Here is a 27155-nt window from a genome sequence, read left to right on the forward strand (position 1 = left end):
GGGCTGTGGCCTGAGTTCTTGCTCTCATTGTGTTACAGCATGAGCCCAGTAAAGTGTTTTCCGGAAAAAACGAATCAGAAAACTTTCCAGTGGCCTAACAGAGCATGATACGACTTAGCATGTTTACTTTGACTTATATTTAGAAAATAAAATGTTTATAAGTAGTCTGCTTTAATTTTATGTCCCTGTGACGATAAATATTTGAACTGAAATATATTATTAGGGGGAAAAATCACATGTAGTTTAAATGTTAGGTTCCAAACAATCAAAACCTTTATGTGGAAATTATTTTATTTGGATAGTACCCACAAAAATTTTAAAAAATATCATATACTTCCTGTACAGTGTTTAAATTTATGGGGGAGGAACCTTAAAAGCTCTGAAAACTGTTGATTTGCTCATTTTTGCACACTCAAACAACTGGATGTGATATATTGTAGACATGGTTGTGTACTAAGTCATTTCAACAGAATTAAACTGTCTTCCATGGAGGTCATTGGAGAACCTCAGTTTTCCGTTGATCTTCATTTTACGTTACTCATTGCTCCCACATCAGGTCAATGATTACAATATCCCTTCCACCCTATAGGAGGAGATATATAAAAAACCATGATGCTGGAGATCAAATCAAAACCAAAGTTAATCAAGTGAATACATACTTTTTAAAATTTGGATGATTATATGCATTCCCCAGCCCAATTTCATGAAACAGTGGGTCTTTAGAAATGGAAAATGAACTGCCTCACAGCTCTGCATGAGCCTACTAATTCTGTTTTCTGAGAAGTGGTACTATGGTAGAGTTCCTCACATGTGTGTGATGAAAGAGTTTTAAATCTGCACCGTAAAATACAAGTTGAAACAGCTGCTGTTCACAGTTCAAAATCTCCACAAATGAGCATGTCAGGAAGTCTGTTGCTAACAAATGTTAGTGCCAAATTATGACAAATGTAGGTTGATCATGCAACGGGCTGCCGAGGATAGAATTGCCTGTTTGGACTCGGAAGGAGAACAGAAGTGGCATGTGGTCTAGGATCACTTAGTGTGCATTGATAGAAACTCAAAAACACTGGATGAAACGGCATGAAAAGGGATGGTCGCAGTTTATAAGAGTGGGTTAAAAATCTATGCCAAGGTAATTTGCAGGAAGTGCTTGTATACCTCCTTCCCCAGCTTTCAAATTTCATGTGCTTTGTTCTGAGCCAAACATCTTTTAAAATATAAAGTATTGGGGCAATAATGACAGAAGGAGATCCCGGTAATGAAATTCAGGTGCAGGCCATAAAGGACAGGAGCAGATGGTTATGCAAGACACTGCCTTTGTTTGGAATTGCTACTCCATAATTATGAAGACTAGGTACAGGCTTGAATGTACCCATTTAAATATCTCAGAAGAGGAAGTTTGATATTGATTGATATTTGATATTTGAAATTGAACCCAGACAAGACTGAAGTGATGCTTGTTGGGAAGGCAGAGATCTTGAAAGACGTACTCCCCACTTTCAGTGGAGTTTGTCTGACCCTTGCAGACTCGGTTAAGAGCCTAGGGGTTATACTGGATCCAGCGCTTCTACTAGAAAAACAAGTTAAGGCAGCTGCAAAAAATGCTTACTACAATCTCACTCTAGCCTGGAAGATGGCTGCTTACCTCGACATGGCCAACCTGGCCACCTGGATCCATGCTATGGTGACATGAAAACTTGACTGTTGTAATGCACTATACATTGGTCTCCCATCTAAGTTAACTAGGAGGCTCCAATTGGTGCAAAATGCTGCAGCTCTTCTGTTAGCAGGAATGAACAGGAGGATGAACATCACTCTCATCCTACAGTCTCTCCATTGGCTGCCTATCAGTTACCATGATCAATTCAAGGTATTGGTTATTACATACAAAGCTCTTAATGGTCTTGGCCCAGCATACCTACAGGACCGCCTCCCTCCCTGTGTCCCTTCACAGCATCTTTTCACATCTGAACAGGGTCTCTTGCAGGTGCCATCCTGCACATGGGTGAAATCAACAGCAGCCCATACACGTGCTTTCTCTGTGGTGACCCCTACCCTGTGGAATGGCCTGCCTGAGGAGGTCAGGAGAGCCCCCACTCTCCTGGCTTGAATTGATTATGTTCTGTTTCAGCAGTTTTTCAACTCTGTATTGGATCCTTGCTAATGCTATGTCTTTGTACACTGTCTGGAAATGTCCTTGCTGCTGATTGTACTGATCTCACACTATGTAATCCGCCTTGAGTCTCAGTGAGAAAGGCGGACTATAAATGTCATACATACATACATACATACATACATACATACATACATACATACATACATACATACATATTGAGTACCTGATGCCAGCAGTGGTAATGGCAAATTTGATGGCTTTCCTACCTGTAGGGCAGGGAAGTTTGGCCACCAACAGACAAGGTAGGGATTGTCTCTATTTTTGTAATTTTTTAAGGGGGAAACCCTGTTAATGGACCAACAAGTACTGAACAAGGTTTTTTGCCTCCAAGAGAGAAAGGATGTTGACGGGAGCTGGATGTTAAAAGCAGGGGGGGCAGAAATGACGGGGAGAGTAAAACTGGCCCCCTTGATTGCTTTGTTTCATATAGGTAATTTAGAGAAGAGGGAGTTAGGATCTAGGTTGTGAGAATTTTATCCCCCACTTTTAATTTCCTCTTCCTCACCAGTATAGTGTGATTGTTAAGGAATTCTTGATTACTTCCAAGTTAGAAGACATTCTGGGGAGGATAAATTAGGATTGGGAAGAAAGCATTTCTTCCCATTCTAATTACTTGCATGAATACAGTCTTATAAGGTGCAAAAGCCTTGGCCAGCATACAATTCAGTATCCTAAAAATAGTGTATAATGAGGTTTTAGGGATGTTTGTCCAGTCCCTAAGAGACATACCTCTTAGTGTGGTCTTTCCCCCCTAAACTGAAGAGCCCCAAATTCTTCACCTTACAGCTGAAGTTCAGGGGTACCATCAGGGCTTGGCAGGTGGAGGTCAGGGTGGAATACAGATTCCCAGCCCTTTATCTCCCTCTCCTCATCATGTGATCCCTTGCAGACATAGAACTGCTTACTTTCCTGGTTACACTTGGTGCTGTTTTTGTTAGGCAGTTAATGGTCTGATCCCCACTGTGTTCAACAGGATTTGCTTCCTATTAAGTACATTTGGGATTGTGGCTGATGAATGATTTTGCTTCTGGCTTCCTAATTTAAGCTCCCAGACCTGGAGAGTTTTGCTTTAGGAAGTGTGGTGTAATTCAGAGAGCGAGTGGTTTCCTTCTGCTGGCTCGAAGAGTGGAAATTTTCACTTAGGGCTGCCTTGAAATGTAGCTGTGCCATACAGACAAACCTGTTGAGCAAGTTGCTCAACTTTTAGTACCAGAGCAGTCTGCATTTGATTGTCCAGGTAAGTTGCTAGAAGTTTATTTTAAAAGAAGAAATCCTAGAATCCTCTTTGCTTCTTATCATATCTATTAATTCATTGTACAAGGTTCTGAAAACATACAGGTAATTTAGTCCCCAAGGCAGTCAACTGTGTGGAAGGGATTTAACCCCCTCACCCCCTTTCCCCCCAATGAAAGTCCTTCCCTTTTGGAATGCTTTTGGCCCTGCCTTGGGGAAAAAAAGAATGGGTATAGCTACATTTCTCTCTCTCTCTTTTTGCCTTAAGAGTTAAAGTAGCCTGAGGGATTTTCAGTAAGCAGAGTGGCACGAGGAGGAGAGAATTAAACCTCGTTCTCCCAGTGCCACGGTCAGAATCCATATTGCTTCTGTCGCAACAGCTGTTTTTATGGCTAAATTTCGTGTTGGTACAGTGATCCAGTCACAGGTCCGCACCACTGTTGTAGTAGTTTGGCCTGAACTGAATTCACTGCACAGGCAAACTTTTGAACTGTAGTATTCCATTAATGGTTACCATACACCAGCTCTCGTGAGACTGGACATGTTCCTCACAAGCAGAGCTGCTGGCCAGAACAGGAATTAATAACTTCATATTAATATGTACAAGTAGTATTGTTCTTTATCGAGCCTTGAGATTTTTATTTCCTTCTCTTGAAAGGAGCTGAATCAACACAGCACCACAATGAAGTGTAGTGACTTGGTGGCATTGTGGCAAAGCATGAGGAATTCAGAAGGTCCAGATTTGAACCCTGGGCATCTCCAAGGCTCCTGGGCAGCAGAGATGTTGGGAATGACCCATCTCATTCCAAGAGCATCTTCCAGATAAAGTAGATAGTGCTGAGCTAGGATCTGACTTGGTATTAGACAGGTTCATAGGTTCCATGGTATTCACAAGGGCCACTAACATTCATCCGTTCATATGGGGCCTTCTTTTTAAAAACCTCAGAGGTTCCTGGGAGCAAGCTCAGCTCGCAAGGGAAAGCAAACCGCATGAGAGCCAAATTAATCTCTGTGGCCTTTGCTAAACAATCTGTCTCTAAATAACAAAGTCCCAATCCTTTGCTGGCCTCCGGAAGAGTAGGCAAACTTCCACAGGGCTATTTAGGTTGCCGTTTAAGGGGCTGTTCGTGAAGGGGAGACTGTGATTCCCAGAGGATGGCCTTACTTTCTTTTTTTTTTTATATATATTTTTTTATTTTTCATAACTACAAAACACTACACAAAACTATCACAAGGAAAGGGGAGAGGGAAGGGACAAAGGGGGGGGGGGGTGGAAAAAGAAAAGGAGGGGAATGAACTACAAACACTAAACACTACACTTCAATGTTTCCCTTCATACTGTCAGTACAAAAATAGCTCCATAAAATAATGATGGAGTGGTTAATCATACAGAGAATAAACATTTCAAATTCTGGTTAAACTTTCCTCCCCCTTCTAGGTCCCGGACGCAATTCTCTCTGTGCAACTGCTGTTGCGATGCTCTCCTCCCCCCCCCCCCCCTCCGGCTCCTCCTTTTCTTCGTTCTTGGTGCAGCAGAGTTCTGGGTTTTTATTCTCAAAATCCTTTAGTTGATCTTCTGATAATATCTTATAGGCCTGATCTTTATATCTGAACCATATTCCTTCCGGGAATAACCATTTGTACTTTATTCCATGGTCCCTCAGAAGTGCTACAAACTTTTTATATTTAAAACGCCGTTTCCGGACTAGAAATGGAACGTCCTTCAAAATCTTGACTTTCAAACCCATAAAGTCCAAATCCGCATTGTATGAGTTATATAGGATGGTGTCCCGAATCTTTTTAGATGAAAAGTCAATAATGATCTCACGAGGCAACTGTCGCTTTGTTGCATATTTTGAAGAAGCCCGACGGACCTCCAAAATGGCGCTTTTAACCTCTTCTTTAGTCGTCCTCGCGGGTGTCGCCAGTAATTCCGAGACCAAATCCCACAGATCCTCATTTTCCTCCTCTTTCACGTTTTGGAGACGCAAAATTGTCTGCGTTCGTTCCACCTGTAGCCCGATCAGCTGGTTCTCCACCAACTTCAGGTCCTTTTTTGTAGCCTTCACAAGTGACGCACTTTCCAGAGCAGACTTTTCTGCCCCCCCCCCCGCTGCTGCCTTAATGGTTTTCACCTCGCTTTCAATTAAGCCCACCCTTTGATCAGTTTCGTTCAGCTTGTCAACAAAGGGTTTTATAGCTTCCACCACCGCCCTGCGTACCAACTCTTCGAGCGACTCCCCCTTCTGCAAGGTAGCCGAGATTGACTTACCGAGAGCGGGACTTTGCCTCTTTGCTGCCATTTGGGGGGGGGGGGACGCCAACAAAATTCTGGAACTCAACGAAGGGGAAGAGCGAGTCTTCTTCAGATCAACCTCTCCTTCACAAACGCTTGTAGAACAGAAGGGATTCGCTTGTTTACAGGCTTCCGCCTGTTTCTTTTACTTGCCGTTTCTCGTTGCCCGGCGGCACTCGAGGCGCCGTGCACATCTGCCGGCCTCCATAGGGACAAACGGGCAATTCCCCCCCCGCATTGATTTCGGGGAGTTCTTCCCGCCGCGTCCCGGACCCTGGCTCCCTCCCTGGGAGTCCTGGGGGCTAATCCTTGCGGGTCAGCCGCCCGGTCAGGGTGCCCGGTCGTTTCCTCCCAGACCAGCCGAGAGGAGCGTCCGGCATGGCTGAGAAAACGAAACCGAATCCAGGATGGCCTTACTTTCCATGCTCTAAGGAAGATGGGTTTCTTGGTTCCATTAGCTTGATGGCTTTACTGAAAGAGGAAACTGTCAGTGCCAGAAAGTCTGCAAATAGCTTTAGCCCAGCCTTGGGATTGTGAAATTCTTTGGACTCTTGCATCCACTGAAAGAATTTTGCAATATGTCCAAAGGACATAGCCAGTTGGAAATGATGTTCGTATTTCCTCCCTTCTCGGCTTGCTAATTTGCCTTTTTGTGTGTGTTGGGAGGGAGAAGGTCATAATGGCCTTGATGGCCATTTTACCATCAAGTTTGCTGTTGAGATGAAGTAAAGTTAGCTAACAGAACATGAATAATTTCATTTCTCTCCTTTCTCTATCCCTACCTCTTACGATCTCTCCTGCTTCCATTACCATGGTTGTGCTCCGCCCTGAGCCCGCTTGGCGGGGAGGGCAGACAAAATCTAATAAAATAAATAAATAAATGGTTCCCTCAGCAGTTCAGATCCAACCACAGTGATCATCTTGCTGTTTCCTTAAAATTTCAGCACTTTTCCTCAAACATTTTACGTTTCTAGTTCTCATACTAAGCATTTTGGTAGAAGAGGAGAGGAAAGAAAAAACTGGGCATTGAAAAGGCAAGAGTAAAAATACTAGAACTCAGGAGTAATCCATGAAGTTGTTGGGCAGCAAATTGGTGACAGACAAAAACTCTTTTTTATATAGATACTTTTCACGTGCACCACGGGGGAGCTGTGCAGTACCTATATATTGCACTGGCATCTTTCCTGCCAAATTGTCGCTGTTTTATTTTTGGTGGGATTCTTTCAGTCCAATGAAGGAATGATTGGCATGGGGGGGGGGCGGGATCCTGTCGGGCAGATGAGGTAGCAACGTCACAACATTGCAACGCATGCGCAGAGTTTTTTTTAAAAGTGACTTGCACCTTGAAGCCCTGAAAACCCAAAACTGAACCAAGGCTTCAAATCACGTCTCAGATGCAAAATTGAGGCTGACACGGACAAGTATGAAATGAACAGGTGCAATGCCGAGGCCAGTGTGATTGGGGCGAATCCTCATAAACGGCGGTTTAAACCATAAGTAAGAAAAGTCCCACTGTGCAGGCATCACTGTTACAGAATATAGTGTTGGCTGCTAGCTTTAGGCGTCTTTAAAAGGAATTGAACAAAGTCCTAGCCAGAATAGCTGAATGCCACTTCACTGTTCTGAAACAGCAGCTTGTGTCCGTCCACTCTACTCAGCAAAATGTGAATTCTTCCTCCAGCTTAAAGAGCTGTACTCCAATGGAAGTGGCTCTTCCATGGCAGAAGAGCATCTTCCATTGGAGGAAATCTTCTGAGGCTGGAGGAAGGCTTTAGACTTTGTTGAGTAGAGGCATGATAGGATACAAGCTAGTAATGTACCTTGGAATTCCAGTTGCTAGGGATGAGGGGATGATATGACCTATTTGGCTGGCCACATGAGAGAGAAGATTTTGCAACTGTAATATGAAAGTGTCCGATACAGAGTCTGTTGAAGTCGATATTGTCTACTTTGACCAGTAGCATCTCTCCAGAGTATCAGAGCAAGGTCTTTCACAAGGTCTCCTACCTGACCTTTTTAAGTGGAAGATTTGGGTCCAGTGGCACCCTAGAGACCAACATGATTTTCAGAGTAAGTTTTCAAGAGTCAGAGCTCCCTTCTTCAGACTCATCTGAAGACATGGTGTCTGAAGAAGGCAGCTTTGACTGTTGAAAACTTACACTCTGAAAATCTTATTGGTCCCTAAGGTACCACTAACACAAAATCCTGCTATTCTACTGCAGACCAACACAGCTACCCACCTAAACTTTTAACTGGAGAGACCAAAGATTGAACCAGGGCCCAGTGAACTTTACATTGGATTAGAGCCGTCGTTATGATACAATGAGGTGCTCATATGTAAAAATGTGCATGCAACTCTTGCTTTCTACACTGGACTATGTGTGCTGTCCCATAATGTCTGAAATAGGCTTCTCTGTTTTGTGGATCTTCTTACTTCCCCAGGTACTTCAGTAGAAATAGACAAGTCTTTCTTGCAAACCAGGAGATGCAGTTGCCATGTCACAAACATAAGAAACTGAGCCGACCATGAAAGAAGCAGGAAGAGAATGCAAAGGGATGGCTTCCCATAACTATGCAGCACAACAATTCAAGGGAGGGACAGTTGCCTGAACCATCTGAGCATGCCTTATAACCTGAATCAGACCCTTGATCCTTCTGTCAGTTTTATCAGGCTGGCAGCAGAACTGCAGGATCTCAGGCACAGAAGGATTTTCTTCTGCCTCTTCTAACTTTGAGATCATCTCAGCCTTTGCTGTGTCACCCTCTGTTTTTGGAAGTTAATGGCTCAACTAGGGGCAAGGGCCTATTCAGTTGTGGTTCTCAGACTCTGGAATGTCCTCTCGTTAGATGCTCATGTGGCACCAGATTTGCTGTGCCATCTTTCCTGTGCCACCTGGAGAATCTAAAGCTTTACACTGAGACCTTGGGCCTGAGATCTCTCGATAACCGTAAACTGACATAAATTTGCTTGATGCGATTGGCTTCTTTTAGTTTGAATTTTAATTTCTGCTGCCCATTTGCTCATTTTAACTGTATGCTTTGAATGGCTTTGGTGGTTTTCATTAGCTGCTCCAAGAACCAGTTTGCTAGTTGAAAAGATGTGAAATAAATAAAGAAGGAGTCGTGGGGCTTGAGTCTAGAGCTTTGTGCATTCAAAGCACCACTATTAAGCTGTGGTTCTATCCTGGTTCTTTCTTTAATGCCTTCCTTCTTTAAAAAAAACCTTAACCTATGATATGGTGTTTCTAGTGGTCTTCCAGCCACTGGGGGACCAGATCCATGGAGCTTCAGCATGCTTCTCCCAGCTTTCATAGGGACTTTACTGGGAAGAAATACCAAGAGTCACTCCTCCTTGATGTATAAAGCAGTTGTCCTCAGCATGGTGCTCATAGGTGTTGTAATACCTGCTGATGTGTTTCCTAGTACTCAGCTGCTGTTTCCCTGTAGTAAATAGCAAGTTCTTCCTTTCTATTCCTCACTGGAGCAGGAGTTGCTTCACAAGAACTCAGGAAGCATCAGTTTTGTGTCTACAGAGAGCACCATTTGGAAACATCGTGGGAGCATGCTTATCATAGAACGTCCTACCATTTGTAGAACCTCCCAGTATTTTGTCATTGGATCCAGCCCATACGGCAGCCATTTTGCAATTGGACCCACCGACCTTCTGGCAGCTGTTTTGTTGTGGTGCTCTCTGCTTGTTCTGAGAATTCCAAATGTGCCCTCTGGCAAAGCATGTACATTAAACTGGCGCTTGACATTTTGACTACAGGGCACAGGATATGTGCAAGAAAAATGAGAAAGGCTTACTTTCTATTGGAGTTGTTTGTAGGGTCTTCTTCCAGAATGTGACTACAGTAAATGGCTTTGGGAGCTTTGAAGTCCAGTGATTCGAAGTCCATGTCTTCAGTGATTTTGGTGCTCCTGTGGTTTAGCTACTTGCTTCAGCAGAGAAAGCCAAAGAATCTAAGCTTCCTGCTGTTGTTGCAGTTTCCAAAAACAGAAGATTGTTGAGTTTTACGTAAAACAAGGCAATGATTTTCACTTTGGCGATGGAGCTTTTCCAGTCGTGGCATTAAAGCTGGTAACTGTTTTGGTCCTCTTCAAGCGGTGATAAGACTGGAGTCAGTGAAACGAAAGCACAACAGTTTGGCAAGCGTCTGTCTCATTGCTCACATTCCCCAAACAATTCAGCTTGCATGTATTATCTTGAGGCTGTTTGCTTATATCCTGCTAGCTATTGTGATATATTTGTTTTATAGGGTGTGGGCCAGAGCCTAGAGAAATACTTTCCTTTGAATAGAGGAGAGGGGAACCCATGTTCTTAGATTTCTAAACCGTTTTTTCCTTGAAATGAGGGCACCCAGTGACTCCGTTGCAGCTGGAACAACCAGAAGGTTCTTCAAAGATTCAAGGAGCCTCCTCAGCCAATTTCATGAGGAGAATTGCATTTCTTAAGGAAGAAAGCCACGAAGTTTCCCTTTCTTGCCCCCATGTTAACTTTGTTGCTCTCCAAGGCCTGGTCTACCCATTGAAGCAAAGTGAGAGAGCACAGTGCAGAGGTGCTGTTGAGAATTTTAATTCCTTCCTTCTCAAATTAAAAAAAAAACTCCAAATACAAAAACAATTTTTAAAAACTCTCCAAAAACAAAACTTGCACAGCAGGCACCAACGCTGCTTTTTGTTCCCTTTTTGCTTGATTTCTTTTGGGAGCTCTTAATGTGGAGGCCTATTCAAGAGCAGTATCTACCCTGCCCACTCAGAAATGGAGCAGTCCACGCTGCTGCCCATTCTCTTGCATGCAGGAAGCCTTGAGAAACTGAATGAACACAAGAGGAGATGAGCTTGAGCTCATGTACCGGGTCAAGCTCAAGATCAGAAGGGGGGCTATATACTATCACTTGCTCCCCTGCTCAACCTGGTTGAGCCCACAGGCACTTCTGGAATTTTGAGAAAAGGTAGTGGGTGCCATTACAAAACAACAGGGAAGGAGGAGGCCCAGATTGTGGGATATTTAGCAGTTTCAAGCCAGGAAACTTCATAGGGCAGAGACATCTGCTTCTACGCAGACCTGTGCAGACACGAAGGTGGATGCTTTCTGGACTTTTATGAAGCACCTGCTGTGCCAAAGAGGTAGAGGAAAGTGAAGATTGGCTGTTTAGTTTCAGTGTTCAAACTAGGGGAAGGGTTTGCTCCTGGCTTGGGCACAGGGAGAGGTTTCAGGGAGACTCCAGAGACATAAGAAAGCCTATGGCTTGGATCCTAGAGTGCCGTTCTGTTGTGCAGCAGCAGTTCCTGTCTCGTCTCTGTTCCCTTCTCAGTGGGTTGTTTTTCCTCATCTGAGAAGGAGCAGAGATTTTTTCCAAGTCCCTTCTTGCAGGCTTCCAGTTTGTATTTCCCACTCTGTTCCTTTGGGTTCACTGCCCTTCAAGAGTGCAGGGGGGAGGAGTGTTAAGCACAGAAGGTTACATTGAGAGGGGCAAGGCAGGAACGCTGCCTTGCTCTCTTGCATAACCCTGTGCTGTTTAGGATCCAAGCCCAGGTCTGTGACCTTGCTAAGGGTGCATAGTTGTGATGGGCCTGCCTGGGATGAGCTCAGCACTTTGTTAGCAGGTCTGCTCATAGGGCATGAACTTTTTTTCCTGTTCTGTTCAAAACACTTGAGATTTTATCCTTAGGATTCTAGAACCGAATAGGTGCTGGGAAGCGCACTGACGCTGGGTTCTTGCCAGACTTTGCCAAATGGTGTGCTGCAAGACGTTAATTGAATAATTAAAGGCTTCTGTGATGCTGAGTACCCACCCGCAGAGAAGGCTGCATGCAGCCAGCTCTGCATGATTTATTGCGCTGGCCTTGCTTCCTTCCTATCAGCAGTTGCTGCCTATCTGCTGCATTTCTGCATTATGGGGATTGGGTTATTCAGATGTTCCTGATTTAGCAGAACGAATTGTCCCCAGAGATTATGTGTTGCTGTATCTCCTTCTTCTCTAACCAGCTGGCAGATTCTGAATGATCATTCAATGCAGAGGTTGGTCTGCTTTGAGCATAAAAGTCCAAAAATTCAAGCCCTTGGGGACATAAGAATAAATTGGACCTCCTCTCCATTTATTTGTTTAAATATTTATATTCTGCCTTGTGCCTCATGGCAGAGTAGAGATCTCACAATTTAAAACATACCATATCAAAGAGAACCTAATTAATAAAATCCCTCTCCCCTTAAAAATAAGCCTGCAGTTGGTGCCCCGTTAAAAGCCCAGGCACACAGAATGGCAACACGGTGCCTCTTTAAAATTTCTAGAGTTGGAGGCTTCCTTACCTGTATAGGGAACCCGTTCCACAGAGCAGGAGCTATAACAGAAGAGGCACAGGCTCTCACTGATGCCAGGCAGGCTACCCTAAGCGGGGATGGGGAAGACTAGCATCCTGAGGCCCACAGCTGGCACAATGAGGGGTATAGGGGAAGACTGGGAAACACTTACAGATGGAGTAGCAGGTTAAGAGCTTGGGGGTGCCTATGGACCTAGCCTTGCTGTATGAAAAGCAAGACTGCCTTTTATTACCTGCGTCTGGTCCACCAGCTCTCTCTTTTCGTAGACTCAGCCAATGTGGCCACTCTGGTCCATGCTTTTGTTACTTTTTAGTTGGGTTACTGTAAACACATGTTACGTTGGGCCGCTCTTGAAGACAACCTGGAAACTTCAGCTGGTCCAGCATGTGGCAGCCCAATTACTAGCCTGTGGGGACATATGTTGCCCATGTTGAAACAACTTCATTGGATGCTGGTTTCCAAGTTCAATTTCAAGGGCTGGTTATGATCTTTAAAGCCCTTCACAGCTCTGGGGCTCACATACCTTGAAGGCCTTTCTCCTCCCGTCTGTTCCCGTGCACCAGTTGTGGTCTTCAGGCTGCCACATGCTGACTATTGAGGCCCACGAAGTACTCACCAGAGCCTGGGCCTTTTCCTTGTGAGCCCCATTGTGGAATATGTTCCCTGAAGTGGGGGGAGCCCCCTTGTTGGAGATCTTCAGGAGGAGCTGGAAGGCTTGTTTTCCAAAGCTTTTGATGGGGTATGACGTCTTAGAGAGGGGGGAGAGAGGGCTAATCTGGAAGTTTTATTTGGTTTAAATCTGTAACAGTTTAATGGCTACTTCTAAGCCACCTTGTGCCAAGGAAAGGTGGGGTGTAAGTATTTTAAGAAATGAAAGACAGTCCTAGAGAAATGTAGGTCCTAGGCCATGAAGGGCTTTAAAGGTCATCATTGCTGGTGCCTTGAACTGATATCTGATACAAACCAGCAGCAAACAAAGCTGTTTCAAGATAGGTGAAATATGTTCTCTTCAGCTAGCCTCTGACAATAGGGCTGCCACAGTGTGTAAGAGCTATTAGAGATTTAGGAAATGCTACTTTATTTAATGTACGAGGCCAAGAGAGGTGAACCCAGGAAAGTAAAATGGCCACTAAAATTAGCCCTGTGTGATTGCAGTCAGGCAGCGTAAGATGCATTGGTCTTTTGTATTACATTGACTGAAGGAAGAACTTGTCTGTTGGCTCTCTCTATCTGGTCCAGTCAAAACACATGGCCACCTACTAGGTTGAGAATGGTTAAAATCAGCATCTGTTTGCAGGGGTACCCCTCATTCACACAACAAAACCCATTCTGGTCTCTTCTTTGATATGCAGAAATCAACAGATGGCAGTTTTCAGAGTACTGAGATGAGCACTGTGACCTGCTATTGTCTGTACATCAAGTTACTCTTAATAGTGGAGGAAGGCACATAATGGTTGTAATCATTTGGGGACCTACAATCAGCTTCTGTCCTTATTCCAAAAACAAAAGCCATGCAAAAGCCGTGAGGGCCAACCAGAAATGACAGTGTGTATGCTTTCAAGTTCTCCAGAACTCTTCATCGGGGTAAATGTTTTCAAAAAGGAAGGGTGATGGGCGGTGGGGTGGGGGGGGGATAGTACTAGTGTTAGATGGCATCACTGGCCTTCTGGAAAAATGTAACAGCGTATTCCATTAAAAATACAAAAATCTACAGGCTGCTGCAAAATGTTGAGCAGGTATGCCTTGTGTTTTACTTTTTAAAAAGAATATCTTTCATACACAGGATGCAGCAATTATCCCATCATAGGTATTTTCTGCACGAGGCTTTTTCGTTGGCTCTGGCCCCATACTACATTGATTTCTCTCCAGAGTTCTGCATGCATGATCAAAATACCCCAATTCAGTCTCCAAACTGCTTTAGACTTTTTTGTGTTCTGCGCAGAGCAAGGCTGCATCTGCCACAGAATCAGTCTTTCCCTGGTTTTTCTGCAGCTTTTCTACCTGTGCACACACCCCAATTTTTTTTCCACCAAAGTCAACCTGGGGCTTTTTGAAGTGCAGCGTGCTTTCTTCAGTGTGAGGCCTGCCGCTGCCTTTACCTGCCCCTTTATTTCTCTACATCCTGATTGGTTGAACAACAACCAATCCAGCTTTTTCCTGATTTTTAAAAATTAAATAGCAATCTTGCAATATTGAAAAATCCTTGCAACTTCAGGAGGTGTGTGAAAGCGCTACAGTAGGGTTAATACAAAAACTCTGCTGAGAGCCCTGGCTTCCACTTGATATTTTAAAGTTTTCACCAGTGCTTCTTGTACTTTTTAGTCCATTCTTTTTTGGCACTTAAAAAAAAAAATTAAACAGCAACCTTGTAAGGTTGGTGCTATTAAAAACAAAACAAATCCTTTTTAAGTTTCCTCAGCGATCAATTGTGGAAACTCACCAGTCCTCAGCCTATCAGCTGAGGAAACTGACATATCAGCCCATTAGCTAACAAAACTTACCTGCAGTCAAAGCCTGCAGCAGAAATGGGGCGTGTTTCAATAAAAAGTAGACACCACTTTAGTTTGACTCCCTCAGAGTGCAGAATTAAAGAATCAAAGTAATACGAGGCCGGAACCGATGAATAAAGCTGAAAGCTGACCCAATAGCAGAGGCTGAATAGCAGAAAGCCCGACAAAGTTCACCATGAGGAAGAGGCCATGTTCCTGTAGTCCTTATTAGATAAGTTTCATGCTATTGACACACTAGTTCCCACTAAGGCCTAAGCCCCAAATCAGTGTAATTATAGCTGCTATACAATTTGTTAGTGTTAATAAAGCAAGAGGTGTATGGGTGGATATAGTGGCCTGTCTGTGGGAAATCGTTTAAAATTCTGTTACATTTAGGTTTGTAACAGTGCATTCATCTTCTGTCCAGTACTGAAACCTAAGAAGCATTAAATGCAATAGATTACAGCAGCTTTCCAAATTAAAAAAAAAATAGTTCTTGATCTATTGTAAAGGCAGGGTCAAGTTGAAAGGAATATACAGTAAGTTTGAAGAATTTTTAAAGTATGTGCTCTGGAGGCTTTTAAAGTTTTTTGGAGCTGTCTCTGATCTAGAAGCTAAATGGATTTACTTTTAAATATTTATTTTGTTTATACCTCACATTTCTCCCCAATGGGGATCCAAAGTGGCTTACATCGTTGTCTTTTCCTCTGTTTTATCCTCATGACAACCCTATTGTTAGGCTGAGAGTGTGTGACTGGCCCAAGGTTACCCAGCAAGGCAGAGTGAGGATTCAAACCCGGGTCTCCCAGATGCTAGACTGACACTCTAACCACTGCACCACACTTGTAATATATAGTCATATGTACATTGTACAATTCTGAACAGCTCACACCTTCCAGTAAATGTATTTTGGATTGTGGCTGTATAGCTTGCTTCCCAGTGTTTACTGGAAAGATCAAAATCTACTGAGTTTACTCCACAGTAAGTGGGCATAGGATTGTAGTTGACTCCAAATCATTTTCTAGGCAGAAGGTCCCTCCTCTTACCAGGTGCTTGTTTAAATTGAATGTGTTCCAGCCTAAGGCAGTCTGATCTTTGTCCAACTTCTATGCAAAGCCAGCATTTCATTTCTTTTTCTCCTGCTTTCTAATCACTGCTTTAGTTCCTTAAATCCTTAATTTTTTAAATCTACTTCTTTGATGTGAAAGATTGTTGGTTAGTTTGAGAGAAATGGAGCTCTCTTTAAGTCCTGAAACATTGCTGAAAGTGTTGTCTTCAAAATGGGTAAGCCAAGTCTGCGAGACTTTCTGTTGTCAAGTGTGTGATTAAAAAATGGTATGTTTATTGTCTTGAAAATACGTAGTTTCTTCTTTTAAAAAACAGAGGTTTCCAAGCCTAAGTAATGGAGCAGTTAAAATAGAAAGTATGTTGGACCACGCTTGGCTTTTGTCAGTAGGTGACTTAGGAATATTTGTATGTATGTTGTAGACTCTTGATGAGTTACTGACAATTTGGGACTTACTTCAACTATGTGATGCATTTAAATGTAGCTTCCGTTTATAGTTAATATGGAACATGGTTTACTTTGGAATATGGGCATGGGCTTTATATTGTCTGTATGCAAGATGGCCAGATCTTTTGGCTGAGGTTTAATATGATATGCTTTGCATTTAAAATGTTTCTCTTCCCTTTTTATTTTAAACATGGCCTGATAGGGCCAGGAGTAGGGTTGCCAGCTTCCAGGTAGTGGCTGGAGATCTCCCGGAATTACAACTGGTCTCCAGGCCACAGAGATCAGTTCACCTGGAGAAAATGGCTACTTTGGGGGGGGGGGTGGACTCTATGGAATTATGCTATGCCAAGGTCCTTTCCTTCTCCAAACCCCACTTTCTCCAGGTTTCTCCCTTCAGATCTCCAGGAATGTCCCAACTTGGAGCTGGCAACCCTAGCCAGGAGGTAAGTCTTGCTTGTGAAGTACTGTATCTTTTAAATGAATTTGTGTTTATTTCTCTTCAGTTATAACACACACCTGGATTGTGGGATGAAATTGCTATTACATTGTGCTGCTACATTGTGTGTGTACCTTGTTAAAGCCTCCAACTTTTTATGGCAGACTCTTGGGCCTGTAAGAGGGAAGCTGGAATTCAACTGAGACAGTATTACACAGTCTTGTGGGCTGAGCTGCAGCTGCTCCTGAAAACTTGGTACTGTCAGCAGAGTTTATACTAGCTTCCTGCAATCTGTTGTAGCAGCTAAAGTTTGTGCAAGAACTAGCAAAGTAAGGCAAACCTCTGAATACATGCAAATGTTTTTTCTGTGGATAATGTAGCCCAGCATCTTCAGGGTTAAGCTCATATGGCTTCCAGTCAGGGTTCACCTTTGGCACTTTATATGTTAGAATTTAACCTCTGGTTACGAGCTTTTCAGAATGCCTTCTTGCTAAAGGCATCAGCTTCCTATACCTCCCCCCCCCCAGCTTTGAAAAAGAGCCTTTTCGCCTTCAGAGTTGCTGACTTTTCAACAAGGCCCCACAGCTTACAATGTTTACAGCAGCTTGATGTGTGGACGTGGCAGGTGATAATGTTTATCTCGGGGGTTTTTTGCAAAAAACCCCGTTCCCTTTGCTGATTTCTGCAAATCAAGCGTTTATAGTACAAGAGCCAGGACATCTTCCCCTCTCCCCCTTTACCAGTTCTGAATCCTGGCATATATTCTATTGCTTCCCCCCTCTGAATCCTGGAGTTCCAGGACCAACTGCCTGCCAGGCCCCCAGGCACAGCAGTTGCCATGGCAACACCGTGGTGGCCTGGGCCTTTACTCTTTAGGGCTGCTCGATCAATCATATAAAACTTGAGGAACTGGAATTCTTTGTTTCTTAACACACACACACAACCCCAACTTTTACCCGAAAGAGTGACAAATCTCATCTCTGCCCTCCAATGAACAAGAAACTGGCCTCATCAGTCCAATGGTCAATAGGGGAAGAAATAACGATCAGCCTTTCTTCAGTAAGTAGAATATAGGCTCAGCTGGCATTTTATCTGTCATTTTATCCTTACTTGTGAGGTAGGTTAGACCAGTTACTCTCTGTTTCTCCAGGCCAAACTGAATATTATAGCAGCTATGGGTCAGACCTGTGGCTGCTGTAACATCTAGTTTGGCCCTTAGCATAAAGTTACCCAGAGAGTTTCACCAAGTTTGCACCAACTTCTTTCCTCTTTAACTGTGTTTTAACTGTTTCTAAAGAGTGGTAATACTTCAGTTATAGAACTTACTCCTACAAAAAAACGGGAGACTCTCTGAGCCTATAAAATGGATATACTTAATGTCCTGGAAACGTTGATCCATTCTTTGGTCACTTTATGCACTTCTAAGCAGATATTCATTTTAAAAAATAGCTATTTTGCTAGTACAGCTTTTGGCTATTCTTCTTCCAAAATGCTTCTTCCAAAATTCTCCCTTTTCCATTTTACCCTCACAACAATCCTATGAGGTAGGTTAGGTTGAGAGAGAATGACTGGGCCAAAGTCACCCAGTGACTTTTGTGGCAGAGTATGAGTTTGAATTTGGATTTTTTTTTAAATCATAGCCCAGTGCTTTAACCACTACACCGCACTGATTTTCAAGATTTCTTGTTGCCATTGTTTCCTGGCACAGTTCACAAAGCTGATATTGCTGTTTAAAGCATAAACAGCATAGGGCTATGGTAACTGAATGATTGTTTTCCCACATATGAACTTTCTCGTGACCCAAGATCAGCTGACAGTGACCTGCATTGCATGTCCAGTATAAGACTTGCGAGCAGTGACGTAGGGCAGAAAATATTCCAATGCTATATTTTTTCATGGAGAGTTTTCTGCCCAATGTATGTAAATATAGTCTGTTTATCTATAGGGAACTCTTACTGCAAATCAATCATGTTAGATGGGCTAAATGTGGATATGCATAAGGTTGCTCAATGTCTGCAGTTTGCCCCTCTGACTGCCAATAGCTGGCTAGCTGGCTATTGGCAGGAGAAGGCTAGCTGACCAGCAGTCACCCACCACTAGTTGGCATCCCAGGAAAACGGGCATGCACGCCTTCACGCCCTGCTGTGATGATGTCACTTCTGCAAGGGCATGTACACTAGGGCTGATTCTTCAAGAATTGGGAGGATACTACAGCCCCTCCCCCACCCTCCTGATCTGATAGTTGCCAAGGAGAGTGGCAACCCTAGATATGAGGCATGGACAAACCACAGTGCATGTATATGGTCTACGTTTGTCAGGGAAAATCCTATTCAGATTTTCTCAGAAAACCCACAGGTGGTGGCTTCACAGCTTCAGGTGATCTTGGAGGAAATGGCCCCAACCTTGTCAACACTTATATCTGAGTATTGGGGCCCCTTCAGAACAATCCATGGGCTTCTGAACAGCACAAGAGCAGAATGGTAGGACATGCTCCACTCCCTACCACTGCTGCTCTGCAAAAGATGAAGGAGGCCAGCTGGTGGAGAAGGACAACAGCACTGCAGACCAGCGCAGTGGGGCCAGGCCAGAACTACAGCACCCCCCCCCCTCTCCAGCCTTGCCACACTCAGCCAGCGCCTGGGTCTTTGGAAGTGTGGGAGGAACACAGAAGCGTCTGGGGGAGGGGTGCGGAAACAGGGAATGGTTTTTGGGGAGGGGGAAAGAAACAAATAGGGAAGGATTTTTGGGAAAGGGGGGGAAAGACCCAAGAAAAGATCTTTTGAAGCGGGGAAGCAGAGGTGAGGAAATGGGATTCTTCCTCCCTGCAACTGTCCTGCTTACCCCAACATCACCACCGCCACACATACACACACCTTAGGTCTGCCACAGCTTTTTGCATTGTCAGACCAGGCATGACTATACCCCCTCTACGACACAATCTGCAACATTTTGTTGCAGGCCTCTCCTTTTCAATATATGTTAAGGCATGTGTTTAGAGTGGACCTGACTGATCTTCAGTGGGAGCACCATGGAGGAGTGCATCCTTGTTGATACTTCTGGACCTTTCAGTGGTGGTAGACACCACCAGCTAAGGTATCCTTCTTTAATGGAATTCTGGACATTCTGAAATCTTGAATTTTCTTTCTTTTAAGCCTGAAGGACCACAATTCCAAATGTGAATCTGAATTCCTAATCCAAATGTGGATGGCAGGATTCATCCCTGTCATTGTGTAACTGAAGGATTTTTGGAAACCAGCTGAGTTTATTTTCAAAACAATAATAAACTCCTGTAAATATGATCTGCTACCCTTCCAGTCATTTTTTTAAAAACCTATTTGGGGGGACCTTTTCTGAAGTCTCTCCCCACCTTGAGTAAGTTTTGGCTGGAGGCCTGCTCAGGTGAAAATTAGACCCATTTAGCTTGGAATGCACAGAGTTTTCTCAGGTATGGTCTTTGTGTTTTACACACTAAAGGTACACATTTTCCTGTTTCGCTTTTGTTTTCTGTTTTAGAAATTTAACCTGTTCCTCTGTTACCTTGTGTGGCTCTAAAATAGGCCTGACACTTTGCATCGAAATTAACATTAACATCTTAATTTTGACTGGGTTGTGCTACATGCGTGTTGAGGAATTGATTGTTTGCATGCAACCTGAGTATTTGTGGGCTGACCCAAAATATGGTGTTGTAGCTTGGCTTGACAAAGGGCTAAATGCCACAGTTGCCAAAAGACATTGGAATGGGTTTGACATACCTGTCTAACTACACAGGGTTGCAGGAAGATGGCTATGTGTTTTGAGGGTGTTTATTCAAGATGTTTGAGCTGTTAGAGCTAAACCATCAGATAGGTTTTAGGTAACAAGGCACATAGGCTTTGATTGGTTGTATTTCCATGTTGCCTTTTGGGGGGCTGCTGATGTACATCACCACCCGCTCGGCCCCCTCCCCACACACACAGAATGGAGGCCCAGATTCTGTTAGCCTAGCAACATAAAAGTGTGCTCTCTTTCACTTCTTCTTGTTTTGACCTGTTGTCTTCATAAGCATTTTGTTTGCTAGTTTTCATTGCTGATGTTCAAGATCTGTTTGTTTCTTTTATAGCATCATTAAGCAACTGGTAACAAAAACCAAGGTCTATGTTAAAGGTAATATGTCTAATGTTGGAAGTGCAATCATGAAATTTGGTAGCATCTCTAATTAAGCCTCATGTATGCTTTATAATGAGCCACTGGGGATACTTTACCACACTTTACCTAAGGTGAAGGACCTTTTACACTGTTGCAGCCAAACTTGGGAACTCAGCCTTGGGTTTGCTGTGAGGTGAAGAAAGGCAGTATATAAACATTTTAATAAATAAACTACCTCTCCTAGTTGTTAACCTGCTGAAGAGCTGCTACAATTTTTGTTTTTCAAAGGGCTTAAAAATTTTCCCCGATTTGTCAATTCTGATTATTTTTGCAGGTGTTGTTTCCGTGTGTGTTTAATTTGCTACTATTTGGAAGGACTTTGTGGGATAGATGGAGGTTTGAGCAGGAAATGGCCAGCAGGAAAGAGGTTAAATATTTCTTTTCTTTCTCGCCATTCAGTATTACAGCTTCCGCAAAGCTTGGTCTAAGCAGCTTGTGCCTTGCAATGCTGACATTGTATTAGGATTAATGGGTATGCAGAGTAGATTTTTCAGTTGTTGCATCTAGTTTGTGAATGCTTTCCAGTCCCAAAAACTCACTTGACCCCTCAATCCCCAGTTTTCCAGTTCTTAATTTTTTTAAAAAAATAAAAATAGCAGGCATTTGAGGCTAAAGTATGCTGTAATTCCCTAATAGTGCTGCTGTTGCCTAGCATTTGTTCTGGTCTGTAAACTTCTAGTAACCTGTAAGTTACCTTTAGAAAGTAGAAAAATGGCACAAGAGGGAGTATAAATACAATAGATCATTGATGCAACAAGGTTTCCTTGGGTCATATTGAAAATTGAATTGTTAACCTCCCTTTGATTGTATTGAAATAGAGGCCAAGGATCTTACTGGAATATGAAATATACCGCTAAAGAGGTTTTGGTAATTTTTTCTTTAAAGAGCTAAATGCACTTCAAAGCAAGCAAAGTAAAATTGTATAGTATGTAGGCTCAAAAATGTCAGGGAGAGCATGAATTCTAAATGGAGATATCTAGGAAAGATTTTCACCCCTTAGATATACATTTGATTTTAATCTCTTCTGTGTGTAGTTGACACTGAGTTGTGAGGAAGTAAGCAAGGATTTTTGGCCCTGCATCGCTCACCATTTCAAGGTCTTTGTGTGACACCATAGATGAGACACTGTGAACATTCCTGAGAGTTTCCAGTACAAAGGCCTGGGCACTGATAGATGTGTCCCTCCAGATGCATGAAGTACTATTTTTAACTGTCCTCAAGCCCAGCTTCGAGTGAGAAAGGTTGTTTTTCCATGTCAGAAATGCAGGAAATACAGAGAAAATAGCTTGCCTGACAGGGAGGTTGTTAGGGAAAAGGTATAAAAATGCTTTGGAGCATCAGCCAGTCTTATTGGCTTAAATGATTCTGCTATCATCTCCTTAAAGCTCTTGTGCGTCCTTCTGAAGATGCTTTGCTGTTGATGGAGATGGGGTAGTGGATAGGATGGACTGCAAGTCAGAGCCTGTATGTTCATGCCTCTTTGACCTTTTAAAAATTATTTATAGAATTTAAATCAGTATCTTTCGGATTTACTGCTTTCAGGGAAGCCTGTCTGCCAAGACGCGCCATCGTCTGCTGCAGAGTTCTGTCATGCTTTGCTGAATTTGGAGGGATATTTTAGTGTGCATTGCCGGGCCTGGTCATCTGTGATTATGATCCAGAATGTGTTTGACTCACCTTTGCAGCTGCCCATAGTGGGGCGCTGTCTGTAGGTCAAGCTGTTTTCCTTGCAGGGATGCGTGTCCATCATTACTGATCTTCTCATTAAAGAATCTTTGATAAGTTTCTGACTTTACTAAAATGTGTTGGAAACCGCTTTTGCAGACAGCTTGGATTTTTTTTAAAAAATAGAAGATAAAATTTAAGCTCTCAGAGTTGTCCTGTATTTCTGGAAAGTAATTGCTTCTTGTGATGCACAGGATATAATTTGCAGTGTGTATTTCTTTCCATTGCATATTGTAACAGCAGAAAGCGTGGAGGATGGACAGTGTATTGTTATCATTTAAGAAATGATACAGAGCTCCACTGCTGCTCTATGCACCAGTGGAACTTCCAGAGAGCATGGTTTTCCTTATCCGCTATAATGTCACAGGCAGCTCCAGTAAATACAGAAGCAGTACAGTTCAGCACTGTCTCCAACGTCTCAAACATGGGAAATTTGATGGGTTTCCCCCCTCTTTCAATATAGTGACCTTTGGATTCTTTTTCTGTCCTGCAGTTTATTGGAGAAGAAAAACGTGTTGGAACACGGACCATCCTGGTTGGGCACCGCCCGGTTTCTGAAACAGAGGCGTACGTTCTGCAGAAATTCTGTGACAACAAGATAATCTCCTCCAAGGTATGCTTGTCCTATTAATCCAAGTAAGGAAGTCAGTGGATGTATGTAAGGTCTTGATGCTTAATATGACCACATTCCTAAGATTAACTCCCCACAAATGAACTTTGCTAGCTTAGAGCAGGCACTGCAAAAAATACTCATAGTGCCCTATCAGTGTCTGTGTTTGATGCTGTCAGAATGGTGAGATGCGATCGCTGGAACTGCATTCTTTGAGCTTTTTTTTTTTTTTAAAAAAAAAAAAAGCTCTTCCAAATTGAATTGCACTTTACCTCTCTAGCCAAGTGGATCCTATGCATTATTCCACTGATTTGTTCATGTGAGATTTTCACCCATTCTTCCCTCTTGGTGAAGACCTTCACATTGCAACACTTGTTGTTCTTGACCAATAAGAACTTTATTTTAGTGAGCACAACAAATTGCAACGTGGGAAGGGTTGGTCAGAAAGGTCCATGATTACTGTTCTTGCAGTTTGCTTCCAAAGAAACCCCAGAATTTCAGGCAACTTTGTCTGCAGTCTTTCCTTACAATTCTTGTGCAGTGGTGTATTAGAAGACTCCTGTAACAGCATCACCCCGATGTTCTTTAAGATTTTTTTTCTAAATTGGGGAGGGGGTTAGATAGAGAACAGACCTTCAAGATTTGTGTCAATGCTCCACTACACACAGCGGCCGCTATTTGCATCTGGTCCCTTCAGGTAGGCTTCTGTTGTTTTTTAAATCATGCCACTGCTGCTCATTCACCTATCCTCCAGACATCCTATAGGGAAAAAATACCCATGTAGATAGATCAAGATGGGTAGCTGTGTTAGTCTGTCTGTAGCAGTAGAAAAAAGCAAGAATCCAGTAGCACCTATAAAACTAAAAAAATTGTGGTATGGTATGAGTTTCCATGAATCACAGCTCACTTATTGAGATACCAGATGGCAGAGATGGTCCTATAGTTCACATATTCATTATTAAAAGTATGACTAGAGGCCAGTTTTCCTGGCATAACTTGCAACAACTGCCTATTATTTGGATAGATCATCCACTTGGATACTTTGGAAAAGGGCAGGATATTTATTTAATTTGTTTATACTCAGCTTCTATCCCCGCTAAGCCCATTGAAATCTGAAGAAGAGAGCTGTGACTCACAAAAGCTCATACCCTACCACAAATTTTGTTAGTTTTATAGGTGCTACTGGACTCTTGCTGTTTTCTAGAAATGTATTGTTAACTTCATGACTTGGAGGAATGTAAACTGCCAATAGATAGTGTTCTGTCACCAGAGTGGTTGCATTCGTGGTTCTTATCTAAATCATTGCTTTCTTCTCACAGTACACTGTCTGGAATTTTCTCCCAAAGAATTTGTTTGAACAGTTCCGAAGAATTGCCAATTTCTACTTCCTTATCATCTTCCTTGTGCAGGTAGGACTTCTTTTGCAGGCAGAGTGAAAGCCAGCAGTGATTTATTTTAGAAACTGAGCAATGAAGCTTCCAGCATTTCTTGCAAAGTGGATATTAGTTTGTTGTTCTTAATACTTAGGAGTGTGGTGTGCGTTCTACTAACACAAGCTATAGAAATGCCTGTGCCTGTGCAAATCTGTGGGGATGTGACTTCATGTTGAAATTTCAAGTGATACTCTTACGGTGATTCTCAGTTACCTGGAATGTGAGGGTTTTGGATAGTTATTGAAATGAGGAGCTCAGATATTTCCCTGATCTAGTCAGAGCCTTTTTGTGCTTGTAGGTGAATGGGAAAATAGACATAGAAGACCCAGATAGATAATGCATGTATTCAGGGCTTTTTTTTCAGGGGGAACACGGGGGAACGGAGTTACGGCATCTCTTGAAAATACTCGACAATAGTGCTTGAAAATAATATGATTACAAAGAATCCCATGTGTTCCTTCCTCATTTTCCTCTTGAGATTTCCGCCACCTCTTTTCCCAGAAAAAAACCCCTGCATGTATTTATTCCCTTCCCAGTCCAACAGCCAGGACTGTGCATGTGAATCCGTTTATAAAAAATCTGAAATGCTGCTGATTTTATAGGGTGAAGCTTCTGTGGTCTTATTCTAGTTTGAGGGGAGAATTAGGGGTCTGGATTCAGGGTCCCTCTTCCTTCAATGCCAAGCAGCTGATAGTTGGATTTCAGCTTTATGAGAGCTTCACAAGTGCAGCACAACACTGGCTGGTCTGGGAACAGTCTGTTGGATCACAAAACATATACTAGCACAGCAGGTTATCTAAGGTAATGAACTAATACAGGGAAGGTCATCAGTTCAAATTTCACTTCTATCCAGATGGTTGCCTTAGTCCAACCATCTCCCACCCCCATAAAGTAAACTGGCTTATGTTACAAGGCTGTTGTAAGGATCACAACAAATGTTTTGAATGCATTTGTTACTGGAATTGGGGGTTTTATCAACTTAAAGCCTTTGGTATTTTAGCTGACCAGAAACTATTTGGCTTATTCTCCAAAAGCCGAGCATTAATCAGGCATTGCTAAAGGGTGTGTGTTGAATTTGCTGCACTCATAACAGCTGCTCCGAAGATGAAGCACATCATGAATTGGCATGTCCTCCTTTGCTTCAGAGATTAGACATTAATGGTCTGTATGTAAGTAGCTCTAGCTAATTAAAACAATGACACTAAGACGATCTCCTTAGTCTTCTGTTCCAGATACCATAAATCCTGTGGTGAGCCACTAGGGCTAATTGCAAAACCTCCAAGTTATGAATAACCTTTTGATAGGCAAAAATGCTGGGCTACTTCTTCCTAATGTGGTACAGATTGGCTTGCTACAACTAACAGGAATCTCCCAAAATGTCCGTGAAATTGTAACTTGGAACAAATGTTACATTGAACTAGAGCCAATCTGAAATGATATAGACATGCTGTTTGACTGTTCCACTGTGGGTCACAACCACAGCTGGAAGACATTTTTCTGATAACAATTCAGTAATTTGATGGTCTTGTTTTTGCTTTCTTGTGTCTTAATAAGATTTCTTGAAAATTCTGGGGGATGGGGGAGGGGTATTGGATCACAAGAGAGGACTGTATGTGTGAGAAAGAGAGAACCATGTGGAAACTCCCAAATACTTGCTTTGTGCCAGCAAAAGATAAAAGCTTTATTTTGCCAAGTTCTCTATATTAATTAACCTTGACTATTGCAAAAAAGGAACCTCATATTTCTGAAGTTAATAAAGCATTTTGGCACAGAATCCCCAACCTGCACAAACACACACATACAATGAAAACATGTCAAGCAGTAGCAAAACCTGGCAAATTATGACCCAGAACTGTCAAAACAGGTGTCAGTATTTTTAAAAAATACATGCAGTAAGTTCTGCATCTTTTGGTCTTTGTGAATACCAGTAATCCAAATGCCTTCTCCCCACCCATTATTCTGAAACCTTAATAAAGTATAGAATATATGTAATGCTTGGAGCATGCTGTCTTAAAATCTGTAAAGCAATCCTGTGTGGGTGATCAGTATTATTAACCCTGTACTGAAAAGGGAGGGTGTTCTAAGGCTAAGAAAGAATGACTTGCATAAGGCTACCTAGTGAGTACATAGAACAGATGAGATTTGACCTGGGACCTCACAAGACATACCTCAGTCTTCTAGCCACTGCATTATATAGTATTTGGCTGCATCATCTTACAGTAAGTGATTCTTCCACTCACCATTGTTTTAGCACTAGAGTGACTTCAGTAATAGTATGGTCTAACTGAGCTTCAGTGAACTAATTCAATGTAACATACGCTGACTATCTGATTTGGGCTGCTCATTCGAAAGGATGGATTTTTATTTTTTTTGCATTTATATCTTGACTTTCTTCCATGATGAAACACTGTAGCATATGCAGAATTCCCAGGTGGAATCCTATCCAGGCAGGGTTGCTATTACAACATGCATTCAGAATGCAAGCTGGTAATTTCCTGGAATAGTGTGCAAATGTCCATTGACCGAACAGTCTGTAGTACACTGTTTTGCATTTGACATGGATTAAATATGGGCTGGGAGAAAACTTGTCTATACAGAAATAACACCTTTCCTCCAAACACCTGCACATGCACTGGAAGTTGCTGCTTTGAGGATGAACGTCCACAGAAATTCCTTCTGAAAATATTTGATGACAGACTTCAAGCAAATAAAAGCTGGGAATATTTAATGGGTC

General features: G+C 42.7%; 1 protein-coding gene across 5 annotated transcripts in view; it reads left to right on the forward strand.

Annotated features, from left to right (window-relative positions):
- ATP11C (ATPase phospholipid transporting 11C) overlaps positions 1 to 27155 on the forward strand; it is a 92825-nt gene that overhangs the window by 15752 nt on the left and 49918 nt on the right. For 4 of the 5 annotated variants that reach the window (XM_054995957.1, XM_054995959.1, XM_054995958.1 and 1 more), the window contains exons 1-3: positions 15625 to 15803; positions 22872 to 22991; positions 24308 to 24397. In XM_054995957.1, the coding sequence (XP_054851932.1) occupies positions 15750 to 15803; positions 22872 to 22991; positions 24308 to 24397 (264 nt within the window). In that variant the 5' untranslated portion in view covers positions 15625 to 15749. Of the gene's footprint in view, positions 1 to 15624; positions 15804 to 22871; positions 22992 to 24307; positions 24398 to 27155 lie in introns of those variants that run through there. The other variant, XM_054995956.1, reaches the window with a different exon arrangement.

The sequence above is a fragment of the Eublepharis macularius genome, chromosome 13 (assembly GCF_028583425.1).
Source record: "Eublepharis macularius isolate TG4126 chromosome 13, MPM_Emac_v1.0, whole genome shotgun sequence".
NCBI classification, from domain to species: domain Eukaryota; kingdom Metazoa; phylum Chordata; class Lepidosauria; order Squamata; family Eublepharidae; genus Eublepharis; species Eublepharis macularius.